The sequence below is a fragment of the Acanthaster planci genome, linkage group LG01 (assembly GCF_054643075.1).
Source record: "Acanthaster planci isolate LZ-2023a linkage group LG01, COTS_SCS, whole genome shotgun sequence".
NCBI classification, from domain to species: Eukaryota; Metazoa; Echinodermata; class Asteroidea; order Valvatida; family Acanthasteridae; genus Acanthaster; species Acanthaster planci.
Window position 1 is genome coordinate 4,252,272 of NC_141777.1, and position 22,549 is coordinate 4,274,820.

General features: G+C 39.6%; 1 protein-coding gene across 3 annotated transcripts in view; it reads left to right on the forward strand.

Moving 5' to 3' along the window:
• Positions 1-287: 287 nt before the first annotated feature.
• The window catches only part of LOC110981963 (alpha-actinin, sarcomeric-like), a 43,274-nt gene continuing 21,012 nt past the window's right edge, over positions 288-22,549 (forward strand). Inside the window, exons 1-4 of one of the 3 annotated variants that reach the window (XM_022240031.2) lie at positions 288-499; positions 12,501-12,735; positions 14,853-14,939; positions 17,333-17,420. In XM_022240031.2, the coding sequence (XP_022095723.1) occupies positions 404-499; positions 12,501-12,735; positions 14,853-14,939; positions 17,333-17,420 (506 nt within the window). In that variant the 5' untranslated portion in view covers positions 288-403. Of the gene's footprint in view, positions 500-12,500; positions 12,736-14,852; positions 14,940-17,332; positions 17,421-17,742; positions 17,831-18,229; positions 18,318-22,549 lie in introns of all 3 variants that reach the window. The other 2 variants (XM_022240030.2, XM_022240029.2) reach the window with 2 other exon arrangements.

Consider the following 22,549-nt stretch of genomic DNA (forward strand, 5'->3'; position numbering starts at 1 on the left):
CAGTGTTACATTAGCCATGTGTGAGGGACTTATGCTTGTTGAAGGTAATGACCTAAAAATCTTACTCCGTAAATTAATGAGAATAAGATACTTCAAAGTATACTGCAATTAAGTATAGATTTATATTAATTAAACAAAAATTAAAATGCTTAATGTAAGCATAGAGCAGGAAACAGTTTCCTTACTCTGTGATATAAGTAGGTCTACGAATAATTATAAAGTATTGAGATGATCATACATAAATTCTCCTTAGCTACTTCCGGGTCACATGGCATACTGGCGTGGCCTCTGGGATATGAACGAGTGGGTCGCACTTTCGTACTGACAATCTGTGGCTATTTGACCAAAATCTTGGGGAAATCCAAACTTTCTGAGCAGACAGTCAACAAGAACATCTACAAACATGAGCTTTGAACAGGCAGATGGCTATATGGAACAAGAAGAGGACTGGGATCGTCAGAGCGTGCTCGATCCTGAGTGGGAAAAGCAGCAAAAGAAGGTAAAATGTTGCATATTTTGTGAGTGGGCTGCACCGCGCACGCTATTTCGAGTGCAACCGCAAGTTAAGAAGCCGGCGTGAATTAAAACATTCACGTACATACATGTATACAGTGCATGCACAGTACATGATATACCGTACGTGTAAATTATGTTCTACCGTTTTGACGCACGAGAACGAATGACCCGGAAGAAGCAACTGCCCTGCCCCCCACCATGGTTTGTTACGACACTCATTTTTTTAAGTGTGTCACTATCAGGAGTTTATTTTAAATAGAAATTAGAATGACATCAAAAACTAATAAATTTGGCAGTATTAAAAGTTTTACGTTTTGATAGTGGCTTGTCTCTACTTTTGACATGCTTGAGGGGTATGTAAATGTACATGAAGGCCTACCGGTAGGCTACGCCTGCTGGTGCTACGCCAAGGATAAGGGATTGATTTTTATTTAAAGTGGAGGGAAATCTAAATTACAGTACATTGCATTGGCCAAAAAAAGCCTCTATTTTTACCTTATGAAGATACAGTACTTTTTCACTGATATTTTATATTGGTAGGCCCTATTGCAAGATCGTTTTCAGATGAAAGCATCTGTCCTCTGGATTGGTCTCCAATATTTTCTGACAACTTGCGTTCGGAAAAGTAAGATGTAAGCCTCTTGCTGTATAAACAACATATTGAGACAATTTCTGGAAAAGGAAGGGCAGCCAGATTTTAGACTCGCACTTGACAAGTTCAGATGGTTTGTAAAAATTGTGGGGGCCGCGTACACATAATTGAACAAAAATTGACAGGTTAGTACGTCGCCAAACGTGATCCCAAGAAAAGATTTAGGCCTATGTACGTACAGCCCAGTCATATAAATTCAAATATATATCAAGTCATATAAATTAAAATATATGTCAAGTCGAAATGACTTATAGAGTCTCCAGTATTTGAAAATTTGCCAAAGACTGGACGTATATTTTTGCCTAGATTTGGATTATGCACGTGCCCAATTACCTGTAGGCTGTCGATGTGCATAATCAATTTAATGTGACGTCAGGCCAGGCACGTTCAGTCTGTGCCTGTTTTAAACCATTGTAATTGAGTCAAAAGTTTTCAAAGGATATGCAGATTCCCTCTTTTCGTTTTTTGGGTTTTTTTATTTTTAAAGTCCTGAAATCCTGCTTGTTCAGGTAGTTCTGGCTGAAAAATGGATTTCTTGCCAAGCAGTTATTTTTTTATGTCAAAAGAGCTTTTGACCTACTTAGGTACTAGTTACACTCATCCAGATTCAAGAATTAGAAAGAGTGGCATATCTGTACTTTCAATGATGCTGCATGTTGGAGATTAAAAGCTTACATACATACATGCATGTATGTACCTGTACACATGTATTCCATTGTAGATTTGGCCAATACTTCGGGCGTATCTCCTTCAAACAAGGTGGATTATTAATCCCATTTCATATTAAATCTGTGGATCACTTGAGCGGCAGTCAGACTGAATAATTTTTGCAATCTGCAAGTATGTACATGTACATGTACCGCAATAACATGACTATAGTCCAAATGGATTCATGTATGTACATTTAGGGCAGAGGATAAATCTCCTTGACTTAGGCTCTTTGTAGCATCAAGGGGCAATCCATACCATAGATGCTAACAACATGGAACAGGTAGCTTTCCTCACTTCTTGGCTTCCTTTTAACTTTTAATGCCTAGGGTGTCCATACGTACATGTACATCATAGTGAAATTGGAGGATTAAAGACTGTTTGGGTTAAGCTCAAAACAACTGAGATGCACAGAATTTCAGCACTGCTGAAGGATACCTGTATGTTCACAACCAAATGTATATGTTTCAGCTGTTGAATTTTTTTTATTTTTTTTTTGAAAAATTGTGGTTGAGGGGAAGAACTGTCAGGGAACTGGTTGCCAATTCAGGCTTCTTCAGTGAAAGTGTTTGACTAATCTCAGACCCTAATTACTTTACATGTAACAAAGGTTTAGCATCTCTGGCCTTATTTTCAGGCTTAAGACAAGAACTAGACTGGCATCCATGAACTGTTAAATAGGAAAATAAATTGCTGATATTGACAGATACATGTACAGTCCCATTGCCCTCCAGAATTATTGGTTTTACATGTACCTGGCAATTCAAATGATAAAGGCTAGTTCATACAAAGCAAAGTGAATTTGACATGAAACATTTGCAGCAAATGAATGACTACATGGAAAAGGGCAATGAGCATTGGCAGCGACATGGTGGGTAACCTTCAATATGCAGAAATCAGATTCAGGACCACACAACCACCGGGCAGGGTGAAATCTCCCTGATCCACCCGTTTAAAAAAAAACTCTGGAAAAGGCAATAATATTTGTTGTTGGAACATTCATGAAATAGTGTTTGGTCTAAAAATATTCCAAGTTGGAATACAAAGTCACATTGGCAGTGTGAGCATTGAATCGTGTAAAGGGTCTTCCCAAAATCACCCACAGAAAAAAGCAATCAGTTCGTAGACATCTACTGCCTTTAACAAAATTTAAATCAAAACTGTACACTTCTTTATCAAGAGAAGAAGTTTAAAGGAAGAATGCTTTAGAAACTGTTGATTGTTCATGATTCATCGACTCTCCCAAGCATTTGCAGAAAAAATGGAAATCAGAATTGTTCTGATGAAAGAGAATCAGGATTTATTTACATGTACTTGAATTAACTGTTTTCAGATGACAGCTGTTATTGGCTCTATTTTCATGCTGGATCATTTCAACCACCATGAAGTAAAATGTCGCAAACCACATTCTTTTCCCAAACATATAGTGCATTAAGTTCCATTGTCTTGTGAGTATACACGTCATTGATACATGTACATTGAGAACAGATTTCGTAGGATCTGATTTTACTTGTACAAACTAAGTACATGTACAGTACATTTGGCCCAGTGGAGTGACTTTGACCCCATATGGTTGGTTGACCGTGCACAGCTTCTTTCTGGAGGACACCCAATGGGTTCACTTCCTGATTTGGGGGACATTGTACAGGGTTGGCCAGTAGAATTGATGCACATGTACTGGTCATGGTAGGCCTACACTGGCTACCCATTTAGTTGTACAGGAGTACATACTTATACGGTGTATACACATTAATTAATACTATACACTGTACGTGTGTTTTTCCTTTTCTGGGTTTTTGTCTTCTAGGTGTATGCAAGTACACCATGGAGATAGCAGATTATTGAGAGATTTAGTCACTCTGGCTTGTTTTAAGGGACATAAAATTCAAATTCAGCATTAATCTTGTGTCAACCTGTGTGAAGACTGACAATCTAAGGGGAGGGGGCAATGGGTACTTATTCGTTCCTGCGTAAAATACGTAAAGTTTGACCTATTTTCGTCATGTTGCATACCAGTACATTAGGTGTGGAGACTGTTACCAACTTATCATTCAACAGCTGAGCCACCTGGTTTTGTCAGGTGTTAAAAACTAATGCACAGACCAGTTACCGGTACAAATGTTTATATGCATGCAGTGTATTGAGAGAGTGATATGAATTTCTTGCAATTTGTGCCAAGCTTGCACTTCAGTAGTATGCCTTGGGGAATATGACCTGCACAGTGTTGGGGTCTTGTGGAATCACCGGTACTGTAGGAAAAATGTACACTGTACATGTACATGTTGTACACGGTGCACACGTACACTGTACATGTACATGAAACTTGCTTTGCACCTGGCCAGTGCACATGTACACGTACATTACATGCACACAAGATACATTGTCATTGTGTTTGCGGTGCTTAGCATAGTAGCTGCATGATGAACATAATGGGGCCAAAATAAAATTTCATCAGAACTTTGAAAGGGAAACAGAAACTATGCGCAGGAACATTGCAGCTTGATTAAATTTCACTTTTTGTGAAAGTAATTGCTTTTACAAATACTACACAGGCTAAAAATAAAAGTGGGCTGCGTTAGGGGCTACACCACGTTAGAGGAAAATTGTTTGTGTGCGTTTGGGAGGGCCCACATCTTATTGACATATGATTGATGTGTTCATGTTGAAATGCTTTCGACCCACTTCCCTGGTGCCTGAACCAGATAACATTAGTCTAGGCTGGCATTGGCATTCTTGGCCGGGGTCAGAGTACAGACAGCTTATTTTTAGGCTGGAGAGGGTAGCATGCAAAGAATGCATCAGATGGAATATCAGCCGATCAGGAGGAGGTTTTTGTGGATGGCAATGCTGTAAAGTACGCTTTACAGAGTCACTGTGCTACCAGAAGGCACCGGTACTTCAAACCTTATTTACACTATAACAGTGCAGCAAAGTATGTGCCTCGCTTTATTTATGCTGTACACACCCATATACATGGACATGATACATGTACCTGTGTGTAAACATGTACATGTACTGACACATGTCCAACACTAGGTGCTGCATATTTTGAAGAAGTTAGCACTAAATTTAGGAGTTCTAAGCCTACGGAATGTACAGTGTGTAAAATAATGTTCAGGTATCCCCAGGGTCTCATCTGGCCATCCGTTCACCCCTCGTTGTGAACGGCAACTGTTGTGTGATAGTGGATGGCACTTACCGAAATGGATGTTAAAACACAATGGGAGCTGGCATTTTGCAAAGTGGACAGTAAAAATGAAAGGTGGATTTATGGTTTAAAAATACCTGAGTCATTTTATCTGTATTTTTGTTCAGGATAAAGACACAAAAATATCACTGACTATTTGCAGATTTTTTAAATTCATAATTTTGAGGAAGTTGACCTGGATGTGACTACAAAGTCAACTTGATTGATAATGCTACAGGAATACATTTAGTTTCGTGGGCTTCATTACTTCCGTCTTTCCTTCCGCTCAGGGCTTTATTGAAGATACCGTAGTGTGCCATTACTACAGTCTTATTTTTGGAACAGCGGATGTACATGTACCACATGGTCATGTACGTGTCCATTGTTGTCCCTGTGGGAACAATCGGTATGCTGCAGAGTGACAGTTAGAAGACCAACTGGATTTGTCATTTCCTTACCTCTAGGACAAGAGTATTTTCTCCTTGATCATGTCCCTGGGCCCATGGCCATACTGGGTATTTGAGTACATGTACCCACATGCAAAGTGTACATGTACATGTACATAGCTTGAAATTCTAACAGATACCGGTACATGTATTTGTTCAGGCTCCAATTGCAACTGCTGTTAGCTGTAGAATTACATGTACATACTGGTACATGGACATGGACACATAACAAAGCATGTGTACTGTATACATACATGTACATGTATTTACATGTATCTACATGTTACATGTAGTCATGTATTGCAGTTCGGAGTGGTCAACTGTTTTTTTTGTGCCAAATTCAAAATGGTGTGGAAATGTGGCAGCTACGCGTACGTGTATCATCATCAGTTTCAGTTTACATGTATATACATGGTACTCTACATGTACATGTACGTTACTTGTAGCCGGTCACCAAGACACAGGATTGGTGAAGACACGTCCGCTTTGTATTGTCTGACACATGAACGTGTTACGCGTACATATACATGTACTGTACATGTACATGATGCACACACACACATGTACATGCACACATACACGTACATGTGTATTTTATATAGTAATTCAAATGCACAGTACATAAACCGTCTGTCTCACCAAACCTACTTGTACATATACTGTACATGTACATGTACGTGTGCATGTACACTGTAGTACATGTATATCTGTAGTGTGTGGTGTCAACATTTACACTGGGTACTTCCATATGACCACTAAAAGCTACCTTTGCCATTTAGTATCCTTGGCGTTGTAAACTAATCTTTTTATTGGTACATGAGACATGTACTTGTACATGTGAAGGTAATTGCAAGAACTTCCATGTACATGTAGGTGTTTGTTAAGTAAATGAACTGTATGTTTATTTTGCAATTTGCATAAGACACCGATTCTTATCCTTGTCTGCTCTTTTGCAACACACTAACCAAGATTGCAGATCCAATTACAGCTCACAAATCTTACTCACCGCTGTTACATACATCCCTGGTATATGTTAGGATGTTTTGAAGATAATAATTAATGGATTCATCTTGATGCATACAGTGTACATGCAAGAGCCAAACTAACTGTGCAGCATTGGCTCAAATGTAAGGAAACTAACTTAGGCATTGACCCTGTTCGTGAAAAAAGTCGATAACTAGCCTGAAATTGAAACACGTATTTTCGCTATCCAGTCATGCACATGTACCAATACCAGGACACTGAAACAGAAAGGAAAATGATTAGTAAAAACCAGTGGCTGCAACCAAATTCTTTCTGAAATAAACAAGATGCCTTTTTATACGATGTTAGTTTCCCTGTTGAAAATTGGAATCAAATCGGGAGTGGAATCACTCTTGGCATTTTGCCCACGCTTCTCAGGCATGAATTGTAATGAAGTAATCAGCAGTTAATTTGTTTGAGAGCTGTCAGGGCTTTTGGGATTAGACGAGAAAAGACCCTTGTGTTGCCCCTCATACAGGAATGACCTACATGTACACCTACTTTATATGGATTGTGCCTTTACAGAACACTAGTACCTTGGTTCTTACCAAAGTCTCTTTGATACCAGTATGTACATGTACACTGGATGTGAATGAGTTAGGCCATGTTCTCATTGGACTTTTCCCACGCCCTTACAGGATACTTAAATCTTCTCTACATTCACATTTGGACTTTTTTTTACCATGGCGGAATGCTATTAACAAAAAGTGGCAAAGTACTGACATCTGAAGTGTGTCTTTGTTCACCGTCAGTAGTCAGCCGTACATAACGCACTGCTGAAGTGGTTAGAAGTATGCTGCAGTACACAACAGAAATACCAGTAGTGCTTATTTTTTACCAAAACTGCTTTTACTTGCACAGAAATCAGTCATTTCTCTTGTGCACCATTTTGAACAAATCTGCCATAATAGTCATGATGCAAAAAGGCAAACCCCACAAAACGTAATGTGCATACATGAACCAATCTTAGCACAGAGCATTTCACATTGCATTCATACAAGTTTTAGAGCACGTTGCTGTTCCCATAGAATTAATCAGGTACCCTCTTGAACTACCACCGCTCTTCAGAAAATGTGACCTCTTTCGGCCAATATACATGTACATGTACAGGCACTGCAACGTTACTGCGAGTGCAGTGTAAAACTAACGGTGTCAATTCTGTTGTTGTGGTTGGACTTCAGCTAAGTAAAAATCTGTGGTACAAAAAATGTAGGTTTACCAAAAACAGTCAAATAGGAGCGGAGTGTTAGGGGCATTGTGTTGATGACAGTTATGATCCATGTACATGTGTAACTGGCAATAATACGTCACCAGATGTTATCACTTGGGAATTCTGCAGATACCTGTACGTGTAGGTGAATAGGTTCCAGCCCTTCCCTCTTGACTTGTCGCCCCATTGTTTGAAAAGCAAAGAGAAATCTGCTTTGTAGTAAGGGCACCCCTTACTATATTACATTACAATGGTTCTCATCTCTTTTTCCAATGGAAGGAGGGTCAGTCGGTCAAAAACAAATAAAATTCCTTTAATTTAAAAATAAAATCCATGATGCTACTATATACGAGTAAATGACCGAATAAACCAGGCAAAGCAGTATGGTATGCAAATTTGTCACTTGTTTCGTGTTGAGTACCATGAGTGTCTTGAATTCTTGCCGAGTACAGAGAAATATTTTTATCAGTAGGCCTACATGTACATGTACAGTACATGTACATGTACACACAACACAATACCTCAAAGGAGTCAGTTTCAAGACACTGTATGGTGTTCGTGTGTGCAGTGTGTATGTACAATGTACCGGTACATACTCATGCACGTGTACATACATGTATGTACATGTATCTTTCGGTTTTTCCTATGGGGTTATGTACATGTAGTATGAATACATTCAGTGCGGTATGATACCACTCGGTCCAGTGGTGATGCTGTATCATGGAATTCTATTGTCACGGCGTTGATCATGTTCGGGTGAAATCGTATCACGTGTGTATTTTCAGTGCTGTTTTTGTATAGGTCATATGCAAAGTCCTCTCAGCAGGGTCGGTAGAAAAAAAGCCTTTATTTCATGATGGGGAGCCCAAATCAGGGTCAGTCAGGTCAAATTAGAACCTTAGAATTTAAAAAGGGTGCCGTAATGAGCATGGCCAGTCAAGCTGTCCTCACTACATGTACATGTAAATGGTACTGATTCTCGGGTGATTTTTCGTGTAAAATGTGGAAATTAGATTAGCAGCAGTGCCAGTATTTTCTACTCACGGGCAGTTTGCAGTTAAGCTAAAATCTAATTTAAATGCGCTTTCAGTTTTTCACCTATAGGGTTCAGAATCCCCTTACCTTTTTGAGCATTAGTTGAATGCACTGCACAGGGAAGCCCACATTACAGGTACATGTACTCTAAGGTACATTTGTACGTACATACCGGTATACTCTGTATATGTACATGTAAGTACTTGTAAGCCATGTTTAAGATCATTGCGGACACTTTTAAACTTTTCCTGTTTACATTCACTTTCATATTTCAATCTCATTATTGACTTTGTGTTCTTTCATTTTAGTCCATGATACTGATTTACACATGTACATGTATGGTTTCAACATCTACACATGTACATGTGGTTCCACCTGTACACGTACATGTACAGTATGTAAGGTGTTGAAAGTACACCACTTCCTCATTTGATAATGTAATACCGGTACCATGCTAACTTGTATATAAATGTGCATACGTTGTATGCACATGTATTAATGTATGCACTGTACATGTACATGGGGTATTTAATTGCAAATGACAATTTAATATTTTTGCCAATCAATAGAGAGATTTCCAATGGCTGATTTGTTGCCTTTTTTTAATTTTTAACTCTGAGTTACATGTACATGTACCTCAAAGATATGCATGGTGTGTTACAATATGATATGCAATTATTCAGATATAACATTAGCTAATTAGTGTTGTTTTCATGGTTGTGTGCATCGGCTATATGCTTGATTTACATACATGTACATGTATGACCAAGTGTAAACTTAATGAACACTAATGCTTAGTCATCTACATATAACCTCCTCCATGTATACGTACATGTGCAACATGCGTGGGCAGTTTGGATTCAGTCAACTACAATGTACATGTATGCACCGGTACAGTACCGGTATATACATGTAACACATGAACCGGTACAGCTAACATGCGACATGTATCTTGAATCAGATTATCAGCAAATTCACTTAGTGGATAGCGTTGGAAAGCCATTTGCATAAAATGATCTTTTGGTCATATGCAAGCAAAGTGAACACGGTGTACATGTACTGTACCTCTTCATGCATGAGACGGTTGTACCTGGAGTCAGGGTTGGCGTAGTGGTTCTTTCCTCGCCTTTCACCTCTGCGGCCCGGGTTCGAATCCCGGCTCAGTCCACATGTGGATTGGGGTTTCAGTCCCTACCTGATTCCGTGGGTTTTACCCAGAATATTCCTCTGGGGTTTTCCTCCCACCTTTAAAACTGTAACTGCTTCTCATTGTCTCCTCTCTACAGGTTTCTTCAGGCTTGCCAGCTACAGTGCCCAGGGCACTCTTGAGGAATCCTTGGTGTCATTTCCAGAAATAAATAATGATAATAAATAATATATACCAATAACAGCAACCGTTGTGCTTGTATTGGTAGGAAGTAGGAACTGATATAACAAATAGTTTGTGTACATGTACCGGTCGTTCAATAGTTGTCATACATGTACCTGAGCTGAATACTTGTACGGTAGGCTACCCCAAGAGTTGTATTGCTTCTGCTCATTCAGCCCCATCTTGAAAATCATGCACATCTATAGATCTACTAGATGGAGGATGAAATGTACATGTAGGCTTGCTTTGAATTTATGTACGTTATATGCATGTACGTGTAAATGTTTATGCAATTTATACTCATAAATACATTTATGTATTCGCCCTGTTTATACATACCGTATAATTGTATGCAGTACACACATGCAAATTATTCATTCATGGTACCGTGCCAGTGTAATCAATCAAAATGTTAGCTGAAATAAAGAAATTATCAATTCAGCTACATGTGCGATTTCTTGGGAATGGGGGGAGAATGGCAAACATACATGTACATGGGCAGACTGGTAGAGCGAGGTGTCATCTGGCAATACACTGTACATGTACATGGGCAGACTGGTAGAGCGAGGTGTCATCTGGCAATACACTGTACATGTACATGTACATGGGCAGACTGGTAGAGCGAGGTGTCATCTGGCAATACACTGTACATGTACATGTACATGGGCAGACTGGTAGAGCGAGGTGTCATCTGGCAATACACTGTACATGTACATGTACATGGGCAGACTGGTAGAGCGAGGTGTCATCTGGCAATACACTGTACATGTACATGGGCAGACTGGTAGAGCGAGGTGTCATCTGGCAATACACTGTACATGTACACTGTACATGTACCTGTACTGATAGGTTCTTCTACATGTATATACATGTACATGTACTGATGTACATGCACATGGCAGTTTGCATTAGTCAGTATTAGTTAATCATCTTTATCTGTTACGATTGCATACACATTTGTGGACATGTATGTACAGGTATGGTACGCTTGTGACCTGGCCTTGCTCCACATGTACACGCTCATGTACATATTGTACAGTACCTGTGCATATACTCAGTCCTGTCATTGCATTGCACAAATACATGTATGTACTCAGTCACCTGTAAAAGGTAAGTTATGCCAGTAATCTGTTTTCGTAATAGATTAACAGTTGCCTGTGCTGTGATCTGTTTAACAAGCAGCCCAATATCATTGCCAGCCACTGTCTTCAGATTATGTAACAGCAAGGTATTTCATATCCTTCTGTTTGAAACTGTATCCAGCTTTTGGTAAGGTACATGTACAGTAAGATGAGCACTGGAAGCAGAAAGATTGTTTGGAAAGAGGAGTTAGAGTCATTTTTAATTTATTTACGTTTCACTTACTGGTACATGTATGCTTGTGCTGTTTTGGGAGGGTGTGTCATCTATTAAGTGAAAAAAGTTACCGAGGCGGCCAACATTTACTATATACCGGTACATGTACCGATTTATGTACATGTACTAGCATACGAAGACTATGACATATTTAGCAGTTTGCATAGATTTAACAATACTTGTGAAATTTGACTTACCCAAATGTGTCAAGACCACAGAAGTACATGTACATGCACATATATGAACATTTTTGTACATGTACAATGTATGTACATAGTGTGAATGTTACATGTACAAGTACATGTAGCCGTGGTAATGTCCTTATCCATGTATGGATGAAATGTTTATTATTGTTTGTTGTAATGCTATTCACCATCCTTGATGCATGGCATGCTGTAATATCATGTGGGCCTACATGTACACCGCAAGCGAGTTCAGAGTAGATAAATGAGATAGGTTCAGTCGCGCATTGTGTACATGTATGTATTCATGGTACATGCCAAAATACATGTACATGTAACATGTTAGCCTACGTGCACTCATACATATACACTGTACGTGTATAGGCATTCCAGTATGTACTGTATGCTGATAGTGTCCCAGTACAAGTCGGAACAGAAAAATTCTCAAAAATTGTGCCAAATTTACTGGATTTGGTACATGCATACATGTACATGTACATTCCTGTCAATAAAATTGCATGTGTTTGGTTTTTTAAGATACATGATTGCGTTTTAAATACAAAGACACATTCTGCTTTTCCAAATCCTCCTGTTTTGACTTATTTAATTCTGCTTCTTAGGGTACAGGGAGTGTTATGTATTTCATTTTCAAGAACCTCTGTACAAACTTGTACCAAAATCAGCACTGAAGAGGAAAGATATGCCCTAAACAGATATTTCTTTTAAACAAGTTGTAGGTCTGTTGGCAAATATGTCACAAACATAAATAGCCTTTTATCTCTGACTAAACACACCGTCCGGCATCTCTCACCCCAGACATTCACAGCATGGTGCAACTCTCATCTTCGGAAGTCCGGCACAGAAATCAAAGAGATCGACCAAGACTTCTGTAATGGCCTAAAGCTGATCAACCTGCTGGAGGTCATCTCCGGTGAGAGGCTTCCCAAGCCAGAGAAGGGAAAGATGAGGGTGCACAAGATCTCCAACGTGCAGAAGGCCCTGGATTTCATCGTGAGTAAAGGCGTCAGGCTGGTTAGCGTCGGGGCTGAAGGTAGGCGGTTTGTAGAATGTGTTATTACACAGACCTTTACATCTGTTTGTTAACGTGACTTAATTTCTTAACCGAGATCCTAACATACATGTGTCATGTCATGTCTTTGTACGTCGTATGCAAGTGATAAGATTTTATAAAGTGCATTGTAGGGCTATGCCGAATAACCAAATATTTGATCAATTGTCAAATATTTGAATATTATTTTTTGAATTTGAATATTCAAATGCAAAATTCATGAAAAGGAATTGAACATTTTCTTTTGTAATAAATGAGAAAAAATTGCAGTATAGAGGCTTGTTTCAAGCAGATTCAAATGAAAAGTGTCAGAAATCTTACAATGTAAAAAGTAAGTTATTCATTAAACAATTTAAAAGGAATAGAAATTTTCAACAGGACAAGAAGTTGTGTTCATCTCTTAAATCTAGCTGAATTATGGCTGGAGACACTCCTAGATGTGAGAAGCTATTAGATCGATCATAATGTACATATACAGTTGTGTGTGTTATTGCAGCTGATTTTGTATACGGATTGTTCTTCAACAATCTACCGGTCGGTATGAATGAATATTCGGATGTTCAATCAAATTGAAGGCCGAATATTTGAATAGTGAATTATTCGAATTGACTCAGCCCTACATTGTACCGGGGTACATGTACAATATCATGGGTACATGAACATGTACGTGTATGCATGCACATATTCAAGTGTAGTGGGAGGGCATCCTTCCTCCAGGGGGAAGGGTTTAGGTGTCAGTAAGTTGTTCATTTAAGGAATACAGGCCCACAGCGTTAGCCATGAATAGTCTTGTTGTGGTCGACTGCGTTTCCCTTTGGACACCCAAATGATAGCTACAATGTAGGTGGATGAAGGTGCACATGTTCAAGGCCTCCTTCCAAAGCCCAGTCTGACAGAAGAACAGCCACTAGAGGGAAGCTCCAAAGACCTACACTGTACATATATTCTTTTCCATGCATCAGTGTTGACATGTACCACTTTCCATTCCCTGGAAGAGATCTCATCATTTGTGGAGTGGAATGCGAGGTTCTTCACGTAACTTACATGTACACGTACATGTATGTAGTTATGCGAGACGTACATGTACACAGGCATGCAACTTTTCCACGGATCTGCAGATTTCTGCATTTTTTAAAAATCCGTCCGTGGGCTTGTTTCTGTTCGCACCGTGGCGCTGGCCATGCCAGCGTAGTGTACATGGAGTTCCACTTTTCAGTACACATTAATGAGCACAAAAACCTCATCTGGCCCCTTGTTTTGTGCACGCGTAAAATGCACTAAAAAGTGCAGGACACAGACTCAGCACTGTACGTGCAAGCGCTCTCTGTTGAAGACAAGCCAATAGTCCGATGGAGCATTTTTTCCTGACATTAATGAATACATCGTTATATGGATACTATACCGCTTCCGCGGCCGGCCGCAAACGTTGAAAAAACGCTGTTGTCAGCGTGCATCGTGATCGTCGATCACCCATGCATCAAAACTCAAAATGACTTCCAAAAGGAAGGATATCAGATCAAAGAGCCACTGCACAGCACCCACTTCAACATTCCAAGACCCCAATGTCCAAAAAAAGAGCACTAGAGGTTGCAGCGAAGGTCGCCAAGAGAGCCAGATTAAATCACATGGAAAGGGTGAAAACATCCAGAAGAAAGATCCATTAGACAGATGGGAATATCAACTTTATGTCACCGGTTTATTTCACAGAATGTACCTCTCATAATAAAAAGTTTAAAAAGAATCACAAATAAGAAGCATTTTGTGTATTTTTTAATGTAAAGTATGCCATAAAAGCTTTACATCTTTCACTCCAATTTCATTTCAACTGGGGCCAAAAACTGCATAGAATTCACCCCAGAGCATGTAAATTTCAAAATTTTCCGGGGCCCTAAGGCAAGCCCGGGCCTCACGCCAAATTGGCTTCGCGCTGCACACATGCAGTTTTGTATGCGAGAATATTTTCCTCTTTTTTTCAAATTGAAGAGTTGCATGCTTGTGTACAGTACATGTAACCAGATCATTAAAAAATCTGTAAGAGTGCTTATTGATGATCTCAAAAAAACTTATTAGGCAACTTTTCCCTTCCAATCCTTGGACAGAAATCGTGGACTCCAACTTGAAAATGACCCTTGGTATGATCTGGACCATCATCCTGCGGTTCGCCATCCAGGATATTTCTGTGGAAGGTAAAAATGCCTTTTGAAATACTGGGAATATGATATTGATATCTGATCTTTTTTCATGTCGATTTGAACACCCTTAGACCCATGGGGTGTGAAAAATGGTATCGAACTTGGAATGATTTGATGTGTTATTACACTGTACATGCTGGTACATGCATTTGTGTATTCCGCTTTTTTTCTGCAAAACATCACAGATTCCAGTTTAATAGACAGGTGTACCCATAGATGTTGTTCAGTACCCCTTTTACTGTATCCAATATCAAATGCTCATTTCCCTAAAAATTATGATATATCGAGTTGTTACCTTTGATGGCCTTTTAAGCCATATTCCCATTGGATTTGTTCATCTGTGCCTTTGGGCATGATGCAAAACTACAGTAAAACTGTACCAATAACCATGGTAACAATGGTGTGATTCTCTAGGTGTTGTTTCAATTGGACTTGATTCTTTTAGTCTCCCACTCAGTTGCAGTTGTTCTCCCAAAGGAAAGTCCAATGGGGACATGGCTGAAGACCACTTTCCTGTATATGTTTTACTCAAGACATTTAATGGCCCTATCTTGCTGAAAACTTGACCCTGTCCTTTTATAATGAACTTGACACTAACCGTTTGTAGATATACCCACAGGTTGAGTGCCCTCCCTACTGCATGGTTTGCATGCCACCAGCATATCACGTACATACTTCAGTACATGTACATGTATATCGCAGTCACATTTCACCTTTCTTTTTAGAATACGAGAGGTCAGTGGTGTATACATTCGATAGAGTACCAGGTAGACACCACAAGAGAAAGCAACTTGTATGATTTAGGAGTAATTCCTACGATTTGTTCGGTTCATTCACGACTTTACAATCCCCAACTCCAAGGTACGAAACCATACAGTTGTGTATAAAACTCTGTAAGCTAGCCCGGAGCCAGCCTCGTAATGTGCATTTCAGAAATATGTCGTTTGCATTGTGCAGTTTGTAAGTGCAAGCTACATGAGGAGCATTAGAAACCGGTGAGGTCAAACCATCCACTCACCCCAGTTAACGCTATTGTGGGGGAATAGGTACAATTGCATTTCATTTGCAAGTTCACATGATGGTGTATGTCGGTGCACTGTACACGTCCATGTACGTACATTGATTCCATTACTCGCGCATACGTGCATCGTCGTGTTGAACGTCATGATCATGGTAAAGTTGACCGAGGTGGAACACTATTAAGGATTTGATTCTTGGATATTTGGTGAGCAACTAGACTTGTTTTTCACAGTGCAACAAGTGAGCAGAAGTTTAGGGACGAATAACACCCAAAATATGGACCCAAAATTGCCGCAAAAGTAATAAAAACTTACCTCACTTAATGTACAAGCATTTCTATATGAAAGAAGGATGGAGGTGTTTGTGTGGAAAGAAAAGACAACAGGATTTTAAAACCTTTTTTTAATTATTAAAATTTGTTTTTTTATAATTTATCAATGAAAATTTTAGGGTTGCACTGAAAAATTAGGGTCAGTCTGGAAACCGGAACTATTTTTTTACCTCAACTATCATGACTTTTACTATAAATTTCAACTTGTAGGGTTTCAATGTGTTTCTGTCGAAATGTATAGTAGGTACACGTAACTAGGTATCATGCGATAAGATCACACCTTTTCATTTTGAAAAGTTGGCATCTCTGCACCAGTGTTACACACCCTTTTCCCCAGTAGTGTCCTTCCTCCTAGAAGTTGAGTGTGACAAAAGTAACTCAGGCTGTTTTAATACCAAAGTGACTGGTTTTCCTTGAAATGACAGAGCTTTCGTTTGACTTTTTTTCATAAAAAAACCTGAATAGTGCTAATTTTTTGGCATCTTTCTGTAGAGTGATGGGGACAGGAGAAAATGTGAAATGTTTCCGTAAATTTCCACTGGAATATAAACGTGTAGCTTGTACCTTTAGGTTGTGAAATGCATGTGTTTCTCCCTCTGCACAACTTCCATTTGTTTCCATCCAAGACGAATGAGTGCCTCACGAACTAATGCAGGTTTGCCAACATGTCACCCACTTTCCCCGATGTGGCTTTTATTCCGTATGTGGCCGCTGTCTATTTACAGTGTAGTTATTGCGAGACTGTGAGAGTGCATGGTTTTAAAGCAGGCTTCCGTTATTTTTTTTTGCCACAGGAACCCGTGCAGCCAGTCATCTAACCAGTCATTAACCACATCTTCTTTTGTAGATGGATGTTCACTTCGTTTGTTGGGATAGTGTTCTTGCATGCACCTGAACCGCTAACAGTTTGATTGACGCACCGGCAGCACCTGCTAGTTACACGTACATTGTTTGAGTGGCGCCATTAACCACCTTATTCTCTTTCAGCTTGGCCAATTTCTATTTTTCTTGTGACTTTTGAACATGACTATTTCAGCTCACACAGCTAAAGATGGACTTCTGATGTGGTGCAAGCGCAAGACTGCTCCATATCGCAATGTCAACGTCGCAAACTTCCACACTAGGTAACCAAGAAGGGGGAAAGCATGTACCCAGCCGTGTGACTTCTCGTATTCCTGGGTTGATCATTTAATCTGTTCCTGTTGTCAGTTTGTGTTTCTTTTCTGGACAGTTTGTACAGTGTTGGTGTGCCAACTGACGATATGTGTAATTGCATCTGTAGGATTCGGCGTGGGAGTAACACACTTACCATCCAGTTTGGCCGCATTTTTTCTACTTTTTTCTGTTAATCGATTGTATTGTTAGAAACTTACATGCATGACACTAACTCACGCACGAAAGGAATTTTCTCCCTGGTCCTTCGCATTGTGCATTTGATATATACAGAAATGACCGCTAAAGAAGGTCTCTTGCTGTGGTGTCAGCGCAAGACACAACCCTACAAGAATGTGAAGGTAGCCAACTTTGACACAAGGTAACTTGTCTGCCGCAGTGACCGGCAGTCTAGCACTAGTTGAGTAGGCTTGGATTGACCTTGGTGTGGTGAGATACACCAAGGGGTGGCACCAGCTTGGTTCTGTAGAGGTCTTTGGTAATGACATTATGCATATGTATGATGGTGGCAGTTACGCGCATTACCCTTACATATGTTACAACAGGTGTGAAGGTACTCATTTGGCAGGCCATCAACTGTTGTCTGTCCAACAGCTACAGCTTGTGTAGCTTTTTGACGATCCAAGCATTTACTGACGTCACGTCAAAGTTCCAAGTACCAAAGACCTGTACGGTCTGAACCAAGACTGTGCATGGGTTGGTAGTTCGTTGCATGTAATCTCTTGGCATGTGCTGTGGTTTGTTATCTTCTCCGACACAGAGACCTCAGCCAAGGAAGGTTTACTTTTGTGGTGTCAGAGGAAGACGGCCCCTTACAACAATGTTCGAGTCCAAAACTTCCATACGAGGTGATATCACATGGTACTTTGTGTCGTACACTGTCCTCGTAACCCCATTCCATTCCTTCTAACTTCCTTGTCAAAAGACTGTCTTAAAATGACATTTGGGCCACCAAAGATTTGCTAGTGTTGAAAATAAGGAAATAAAATGGGACGTGGTTTAAGATCATTAGTTTCTGCCAGTTATTTGAAGAAGTACAATAAGAGCTGTTCCTCAGTGCCATTTTCTTTCATTTTATAGATTCTTTATCTTGTAAAAGCTGACTCACTTTACAGCTCTCAAAACACTTAAATGATGGCTTGTTTGCACTGCCATGTCAATCGTATTTAAAAGACCAAAGGCGTTTCACATTGCCCTGTAGTCTTCGAACTTCTGTAAGCTCTACCGTGGTCACAGTACTCTACTGAAACGAGCAAGCCAACAACTCTCATGTTCTTAAATTTGCGGCTGAGCCGAGGTCTTTTTTAGAACTTCTGGTAGTTTGAAAAATCACGCAGGCTACACAAACAGTTTTATTCTGCAGTATTAATACTGTTAACAATTGTTCAAAGGAATAATTAAAAGTAGCCATTTGTCTTCAAAGGGGGGGGGGTTACGGTACCTAATGACCAAAACGGAAAATGCTTTCAAACTCAGGACAGTCAAAAGATTTTGGGGAGATGTTTAAATTTTAAAAGTTAAAAAATAAATACATACACATGTACTGTCTCTCTTTGATAACTACTTTAGTTCACCTGTTTGTGCATATGTATTTGAAGCATATATTTGAAGCAATCAAGGTGTTTAAAGTTTGACCCAGTGTCAGTTTTAAAGACAGTCTTTCTGTTCACCCTGGCTGATTCATTGTAATGGCTTCCCTGGATTTACCAAGTTCACATTAACTCACTTGCTCAACTGCAAAACAGCACCTCATTGAACCGTCTCTGTAACTGGTACACGTACACTCTTTTCACCTGCAGTTGATGCATTACCATGGTAGCTAAGAAACAGACCCCCACACACAATCATACAGTTTCAAAAAAATGACTGGCACACACAGGAAGAATATGAATTGAATGACTGCATCAGAGCTTTTTCAGAAAAACCAGTGACACGTTCCATCTCTTCAAGTCCCAAATTGGTGTGGAATCATTTCAGTATGTGTGCGCTTTAATGTAACTTGTTGCTGAGCTGTAGTCTAATGGAACTTTCCATCTGATGGAGTTTGAATGACAGAGTTGGAATCAGTCACTCACAAGTCAATCTGAAGTCGGTTCACAAATTGGGTCAGAACTGAAGAGATGTGCAGTTACCAAGGAATCCCTTTGTCAAAGTTCATTTACATGTCAATACAGGGTAGCTTGTGAGTTGACTTTGGACTGCATGACTTATTTCTGATTTCTAATGACTCTTGACTTGTTATTGACTCCATTAGAACTCTAGAATGACCTGGAAAGATTAAGTCCATACAGAAAGATACATTAGACTGATACATACATGTACTGTATGCACATGTAAATGAATATATATACTATACATGTAGGCACATGTACAAAGACATGTATGTGTACCGTACATGCTTCTTCAGTGACAGCTTTCTTCACATTTTTGCAGTCTTTGCTCAGTACTACATGTATATGTACACTGCACATGTACCAACGTATGTGCACATAGACCGAGTACATGTTCACGTGTATTAATAATGTTTAATACGTACATCTACATGATAATGGGAGTGCTGAAACAATTCCCTTCAACATTAATCTCATTCTCAGCTTGACACAGTACACCCAATAACCAACTGTCACACAAAAACATCCATATTAATACCTTCCTCTAAATGTGGCACGTTATGTAAGCATATGAAGTCCAATGTTGCTTTTCCTTTTCATATTTCATTACTATCATAGTACAGTTATGCTACCATACCTTTCATCTCTGTTAATCAATCACAGCTTTTGACCTTATCAGCACTTTGGTATCTCACTGTCAAAACACAGATCCATTATTAAAGGTGTGATATTCATCCAACACCGGTGCATTGTACTGCTACGGTACAAGTGAATGTTTTTCAGCATACATGTACAGGCAGTTCCATGAACATGATCTCTGTTAAAACTAAATTTTGTCTCAATTCCAAAATTAACAGCTGGCGTATTCGTAAAATCCAAGTCTTTTTCATTTACAGTACATGTACATGTAGGCAGTTGGTGCGCGTACATATGCAAATATACATGTACATGTACATTTTTCTAAATGTCCTATTTTGAGCGCTGTTACTTTAAGGTTAAGGTAAACCCATTTGACCTGAACATCTCTGAAGACCAGATGCAGTTGCACGAGCCATCTGTCTGTCTGTGTGCGCGCATGGAGAGCCATGTTTTTAATTTAATATTCCATGAATTGGCAGTACCCTCATGCCTCATGTGAGAGTATGGCCAGTGTAGGAGGATAGCTGAGCTTCTGGTAGCGGCATACACATTACAGATGGGAATACCGACCTCTCCTGCGTTCTCGTCACGCTGCACGGCCATGAAAGCCAATGAGGCTGCGTCCGTCCCACAAGAATGCAGTACATGCGGGGAATGGCAGACTTTGAAGACAAAATATTTCCAATTCTTGAGGGGACCTCAGGGTCCCCTCAATCTGACAAAGACATTATGCAGGAAATATTGACAAGTTCACGCAAAACGCACCCTGGAGTACAACAATACTAGAAAAATTGTTGCCAAAAAAAATTATCATTCACAGTCATTTTTCAACTCATTACTCGTACTTTAAAATGTGAGGAACTAAAAATAGTGTTGGCCACAGGCATGCATCATCTGGATTGCATGTGCAGTACACTTCAGAGACGTTTGGAATTTTGATGTAGTTTCTCTTCTGGTTTGTTCAATCCGTATGGGGGAGTCAATTCTGGCTGTGAATATATCGTATTTCATCTTGCATTTTCCAACTGGGGATAATTCAGACTTTTTGCCCTCCTGGAAAGCCTATTTTCTTGGCTGTGAAATCTTACTAAATGCGCACGTAAATTCTGTACATACACGTATTTTCTGGTAAAAAGAAGCTTATTTGATGAGCAGTACCCTTGGGAAAACTGTTCTACTTATGTGAAGGTGTTCATACATGTATATAGAAGAAATATAATATACAATTTAAAAACTACAAAATAATAACATTTGATTGCACATTAAATCAACCATTCTAATGTAAACTCAGGGGAGCCATTGTGCCTAAAGTCTTCCACCCAATGTGGCCCACTGCTGTATTCCATGGTGTACTTGTGGAAGTGTTTAACTAGTGAGGAATGCACCACCCTGTACAATGTACATGTACCTTTATGTCACCTCACCCCAACCCTGCACCAACCCCTGTTGACCCCACACAACCCTGCCACCCAGTCTGGTGCATTGTTTTCCTACTGTGGGCCAGGACCTTTGGAACTGTATCTTGCACAATCCGTTCATTGCTGCACTCTTTCCAAACCATGTGTGAGCTTCACTTCTCTTTCTGTGGGCACTTCAGTGGAGATGTTAAACACCATAACCGCTCAAAAAAATACAGGAAGTTTTATGGGTTATTATGTGACAGATCAAGCTCTGGAAATCTAATTTTTCTCGATTGAAGAAGTGGACTGTAGAAGTACATGTATTTACAAAAAATTCTTGCCTTTTTCCTTTTACACAAATATGAGTATACACACCATAGATTTGATTGCATATGATGTGCATGATATTCCTTTTGCCTGAGGCAGAAATAGATTGGGCACAACTTGTCAGCATGTGAGAGAAAAGTGAACGGAAAGCGTAACTAAGGGGTCTGTTTTGGGAAGAAATATTTGAGAAACTGCTCTGCGTTGTACTTCTGTCTGGTTTTTCCAACATGAATGGAACCAAATCTTTCTATTTACGGCAGCTCTTTGCCTGAGCCTTAACACACAAGCTCATGTACTTGTAATTTCTCATGACTGTTTTCTCCCTTGGCAAGCTATCCTAATAAGGTAAAGTTTCTGCATGGCTAACTTATCTGATGTTTGGATTTGGTTTCATGCAGCAGCATTATGAAACTACATGTATCATATTTTGTGCTGGTGATCTTTGTTTGGTAAAACAATACCAAATGCCAAGGTCAATGGGAAATGGAGGATTTGGGGAGTGTCTTGAAACTTTGGAATGTTCCCAAGGCCCAGTTATTTTCACAAGGCAATCAGAGTTACTCCAAGTTCCTTGCAGGAACAAGAGCAAGAGTTTTCCGATAA